We start from the raw sequence: 6,405 nt of genomic DNA, 5'->3' as shown, positions 1-6,405 counted from the left end.
ACAAGGAATCACTCTCGCGCACGCATAGACACCGGAAGGAAGGAAGAAGGAAGTAATGGGAGCCTTCAATCTGATTTTTTTTTTTCATTTAAAAAAAAAAATAGAGTCTCATGGGGCCACCTTTTGAATTGAGCCTGAGAGAACCCAAAACTAGGCCTGGGTTGATGAGAGGTGCAAGGTATCACCTTTTGCAACGTTTGATAAACGTTGTAAAAATGTTTATCTTTCAAAACATTTGATAAATGTTGCTCAAGGTTTCTCTTTTATGCAACGATTGATAAACATTGCGAAAGAGAAACCGTTTTGCAATGTTGCTAAAATTAACCACTTTCACAGCACGAAAAACGTTGCAAAAAGATGACATTAGTAGTATTTACTTAAAATATATTGTCAAATCTCAATTATTAACACAAATGGCAACATTCACTTATTAAAATGTTACAATTAATCCTTTTAACATTAAATTAATGAATGTTGGCTTTTGCATGTTACAAAAAAGCATTTTTGTTGTAGTGAATTGATGTGTTAGATTATATACATAAAATTAATTGTTTTTGCCCAATTGCTTGGATTGTTTATATAATCTGTTATTGACTATTATTGTCACTGTTGCCTCCATCGAAGGATTTTTTCATAGTTGAAGTTGATTAAGTTTTGTCTTCGATCAACAATGTCATTAAAAAAAAATAAAAAAAATATATATTTGGATCATACAAAGTCTTCATTTAAATGAAAATATATTATTTATTTAAATATTTTAATATTGCTACACTTGTATAAATAATATTTAAGGATCTCATGATAATTAGTCGCTTAGGACATTCAAATTCTCTGGAACCGACCTTGTACTCTAGCAACTTTAATAGATGATGCGTCACGACTACCAAAGTACTTATTGAGTTGCCTTATTACATATATTAGTATAATTTTAAAAGAAAATTGGTATTAATGTCCAATTTTAACAACCCATTATGAAAAAATGACCAAGCCATTTAAAAAAAATAAAAAGGATGAAAATGCTCCTACTTTTATTATTATTATTATTTTTGGTTTATTCCCAGCATAATTCCAACACTCTTTTTTCTTTTCTTCAATCAGAAAATCAATTTGTTTCTCTCACTCAACTCAATCACAAATCTGCAGTACATTCCACAACATCTCACCCACTAGATTGTCATTGTTCCACCTCTACCATCCATTTTTCGTGAGAAAAAGATCCAAATCAATTCAAATTGGTTAATCAGACATTTTCCTTTTTTTTTTTTTCCGTTTCTTCTTTTGAATTTTAATTTTGACCACAAAAACATGTCTCTCATTTTACGGACAACAAATGAGTGTCTTCTTGGACATTAAAAAAGTTGGTAAGAGAGAAGATTTAGGGGGTTTTCTTAGAATTATATAAGAATTGGAATTTTTTAATAAGGAGGAGAAGAAGAGGAAGAAGAACATGCAGACACCTTTATTTGTTGAATGCTAAGGAAAAAAAAAAAGTAGATATCTTATTTTATATTATCTTTTTCATTTGTTACATGGATTCTACATAATTTTATTTTCAAATCTATGCAATATTTTTGTATGTTGAAGTCAACACATAAATGTTAAAAAAATGTTAATTTTTATGAACCATTTGTTAATTGATTGTTGGACATTGATTAATCCATAAATGTGGAGGAGCATAAGCTGATTTTTTTATTTTTTTTTCATTATATTAGTTGTTACTGTTTGATTATTTTATTTATTTTTGTTGATTTTAGATATGCATGTTTTCATGCATTTTTGAATTTTTCGAACAATAAATGTTGAAAATATATGGTGTGCCATCCTAGTATATATCAAATATTAGCAAGTATTTTACAAGTTGGCTAGGAAATCTCATTTGTGTAAAAAAAAGGAAAATTCAGCTACAACAAAAAACTGAATTCTGAAATGAGTAAAACCAAATTAAGCCATGTTTGGTGAGGATTAAAGTCAGATTTTTAGTAGATTTTGATAAAAATTGATAAAATGTATTGTTGAAAAGTTGTGAGATCCATAAAATATATGATTAAAATTAATTGTCGACTTTGAGTTAGATTAAAATTTTAACTGGTACCAAACAAGGGCTAAAACACTTCTCCAATAGAATCAAAAGAGGAAAGCTAATGTCAATACCCACTTGTGCAAGTAACTATTGCTTACTACATTTTTACAATTTCAACTTCCATTAGTTGTTAAAAGCTTTATCAATTCCAACTTCCAAAAAACTTCCATTTGATTTGTTGTTTTCAGTTTTGCAAAACATTGAAAACGTGTTTAATTTGATATTTTTGAAAATACATTTTTCAAAATAAGGATAAACTTATAACATAAAAACTCAAAATGCATTTTCATGAAAAAAAATAAACAAAACATGAAAAACACGTGTTTAAATAAATTTTTTGTTAATTTTTAAAATTAATAATTTTTAAAATATAAAATATAAAAATAAAAATTCAAAAATAAATTTCTAAAAAATTCTAAAAAAATAAAAATTGTGATAATAAATTAAAATATTTCAAACTCTTAATTCTTTACAAGTATTTAAGTGAACTTAGATAAAATATTCTTAGTACGCATAATTTATATATATAACTCAATTTATTATTTATTTTATTTTAAAAATATTGTAAAATTCACCAACTTTAAGATGTAATATTGCAGGATAATAAATTAACATACAATTTTTTTATTTTTTACCAAATAATCAAAATTCATTAAATAAAATATCATAAAACAAAATTTCAATATTTCAATAAAATGTGATTTTTAATTTTCTGTTTTGAGAAATAATTTTTCAAAATGATAAATCAACAGTATTTTTAAAATCTTAAAGCAAACGTCCAAAAAAGAAACTGAAAATAAATTCAAAACTCAAAATTGAGAATTGGAACACAAAGAAATGGACTCTCATTTTTCAAAAACTCATTTTCAATGCTTTCATAAAATAATTTTACATATAAATTCAAAAATTTTCCTTATTTTTAACTATACATTCTTCAAAAAATTATAATTTTAAAATGTATTTTATAACAAAAATGGGGTTCAAACAGATGAACCCAACTAATTTTCCCAAGCAAACTTTACCACCATGTCTCCACCATTTCAATCTGTATCTGGACTTCATGATCGACAACATAATCTTTGAAAATTATTTTGTGTCAATTGGTCGTATCTCTTTTTGAGCTTCACGAAATAGCCTTCTCTGGTGGGCTCCTAATCGACCGATGAATCAAGCCTCCTTGTCCTTGGCAGCATTTTCTATAACTTTTTGACTTGTCATGCGCTACGGAAAATGGTTGGTTTGAGGTAAATACTAAAGTAATAATATATTTGGTGGAAACATAACGAACTATCGCTAAGAATAATGCTATTTAGTTTCATTGGGTTACAACCCCAATCTATGTGACATTAAACGATAGATGGAATTAAATAAATCATTTAATTTTAGAGTTCATTCAATATATCATCTAATGCCACCTAAATCGAGACATAACATTATTTTATCACTAAAGGGTAGGAGGATGCTGTGAGACAGATGATTATATATTTGTATTATTAATATTCGAATAATGTTATCCGACATCAATGATATTGAATATTATATCAGGTCAATATACCAAAAATCCTATTAAATGAGTGCCCACTTAGTCTTTGTTTGGTCTCCATTTTGTAGAAATGAAAATGGATGGAATAGTATTTTTTTGAAAAATGAATGGTTGAAAAAAAAGGAAAAATTTTGATTTATGCCCCCGTTTGAGCCTCATTAAATTACATTTTATTTTTCTTTATTCTCTTTTCAACCACACAATTTTCTATAAAATAATATTACACGTAAATCGAAAACTTTTTATTCTTTTTCAACCTCTCATTTTAAAAAAAAATACTATTTCTCCTATTTTCATTACCCAAAAATGGGGATCAAATAGGGGCGTATGTAATATTGTTTTATAGAAAATTGTGAAGTTAAAAATAAGAGAGAGAGAAATTAAATGTAATGAAATGAAAATTAATGAGGTGAGACGGTTTTTAATGAAAGAAAGTGGACGTTAATCAGAGGAAGACGATTATTCACATAGAATGATTAATTTGAGGATTGAAAGGCCAAATGTGACAATTTACGCATTTGAGGCTACCAATATAAATTCCTCCACTCCACTTTTATCAGAAACCTCACCTCCTACACTCTCTCACTCCGTCTACTCAGCCACCCGTATTTTTCTCTCCGCAAAACCCTCGTACGCCGTTCGCGGCGGCACAAAATTCACCATCTCTTCCTTCATTTGCACATCCTTAACAAACCCCACAATGGCGGTGACCACGGCGGCATCTTCATCACCAGCGGAGTTGACAACTGAAGGACCAGTCCTCAGCCTAATCAACAAACGCCTCCGCGCCCTCCGCAAGAAACAGATTCGTATACTTCAGATGGAAGAGTCACTCTCCCAGGGAAAAACGCTAAACAAGGAGCAAGAAGAAACCCTTAAATCCAAACCCTACGTACTTGCGGGAATCGACGAGCTCGAAAAGCTCCGTCAGCCCCTCGCCGACGCTATGGCTCAGGAAATCTCTATCGCTTGCCAGAAAATGGAATCCGAAGCCCCAATCAAACAAATCCCTGATGAGGAAACCCCAAAGCCCGAGGTGGTGGAGCAATCTTCGGTGGAGGAAGAGAAGTCGAATTCAGATAGCGTTTATGTGATTTCTGATCTGATGAATCTGCTCTATTTTGGGAGTGTGTTTGATGTGAAGACCCTGATGAGGGCTCACGATAATATGCTCACGAGGACTCATGAAAGGCATTGTTGTTTGACTTATGATTATGTTACGGATGATGATGCCATGGATCCCCTGAAAGAGTGGGATTTGGACCTGATCTCGATGCTTGGGAGTATGTTGCTCTCGCGGCCTGTGGACTCAAGCTTGTCCCACAAGAATGCACTTCAGAAGTGTGTCGAGCATGCGAAGCTATGGCTTTCCAACTCGGATCAGCCCATTGAGCCCAACTCCAATGTCACTTGTAAGAAGTCATCCACAGAATTGCTAAATTGCCTCTCCATATATGTATGCCTGTAATATTTACATGAATTGATCGGTTGTTTTTGTGATGCTTGGGGGATTATTGTAGTAGTTCTTTCCTGGAGTTGTTTATCTAAATATTTTAATTATTGTTTAATTACTCATAATGAACCATTAGCTTGCATAATCGAAGCGGTTATTTGAACCGAACCCTAATGTTAATTGTTCAAATACATCCTCTCTTTACATTATATAGTCTCAAATACAATGCAGTGTATTTGTCTTTGGATGTATCTTTCTAATGTTATGTTCATATCAGTGTGGGTCTCAAATGTACGTATTTGTGTGTAGATGTATCTATCTGACTATTTATGTTCATATTAAGGTGGATATGTAGTTTTGGCCAATCTTTTGATGAGTTTCATTATCACAATAGCTTTTACTTGATATTAATTTGTTGTGGGATTATGTGTACTAAGCACTTAAATTTCGTGTTTGCTAAGTCTTTAACTTCAATGCTGTATATTTCCTTACGAGAAAGTTCCATGCTCACATGTATTTCCCTCTCTGTGTGTGAGATCTATATGAATGGGTTTATTTATTGGTAATGATTGGGTATAATATAGCAGGTTATATTGTAGGCTATTGAACCTAACTCCATTGATACTTGTACGGTTACTTTGTACCTTTCTCTGAGTTTCACGAATCTTTGTACACCTTGATGGGCACAAAGATATTTGCTATATTTTCGTGAATGTGTTGATAGTGTTGGTGATTTTATTACTTTTTTGATAGTTGTAATATACATCTATTGGAGGAATCTAAATCCTTTTTGACCAGTCTGATCTTTATTGAACTCCTATGATAGTTTTTGTTGTGGTTAGCATTTGCTTTTAGTTGGTATCACGCAATTTTATATGGCTTGTTTTTGGACCGGGAATTATAAATCGAAGTTTTATCATGATTATTTTTTTCCTTCTTTTAGTCATTTTGTATTTGACTTTATATGGGTTGATTTCTAGATGCTGGATTGAGGGAGAAGTTGAATAAAATTATGGCTTCAGACTATTTTACAACAACACCAGAGATGAAAGGTCCTATTGAAGTTGCAGCAGCTGCTGGGAACTATACATCTTTGCAGGTACCAGTGCATGGGTCTGTGGTGCCAGTTCAAGGGGAAGGTTCAACTGCAGTGTATGAACAAGAGGTAATGTTTGATGAATCTACTAGAAAGTAGGATTTGATTTGGTTATGTATGATGAATTTAGTGAACTGTCTGTCATTGCTCCTTTAAGTATTATAAACATACTTTGTTTCTACCTGCTGTTTTGGGGATAAAGACGACGTTGCTCTTGTAATGATATTTGTGAC

The 6,405-nt window shown here is 31.3% G+C and overlaps 1 protein-coding gene across 1 annotated transcript in view; it reads left to right on the top strand.

Annotated features, from left to right (window-relative positions):
* The first annotated feature begins 4,177 nt into the window (after positions 1-4,177).
* Positions 4,178-6,405, top strand: part of LOC111387611 — a 4,076-nt gene continuing 1,848 nt past the window's right edge. Inside the window, exons 1-2 of the mRNA XM_023012180.1 lie at positions 4,178-5,035; positions 6,057-6,241. Coding sequence (XP_022867948.1) covers positions 4,324-5,035; positions 6,057-6,241 — 897 coding nt within the window. The 5' untranslated portion in view covers positions 4,178-4,323. The remainder of the gene's footprint in view (positions 5,036-6,056; positions 6,242-6,405) is intronic.

This window comes from Olea europaea, unplaced genomic scaffold (assembly GCF_002742605.1).
Source record: "Olea europaea var. sylvestris unplaced genomic scaffold, O_europaea_v1 scaffold4116, whole genome shotgun sequence".
NCBI classification, from domain to species: domain Eukaryota; kingdom Viridiplantae; phylum Streptophyta; class Magnoliopsida; order Lamiales; family Oleaceae; genus Olea; species Olea europaea.
The sequence above is the reverse complement of the archived record's forward strand: the minus strand, read 5'-3'. Positions and strand labels throughout refer to the sequence as shown.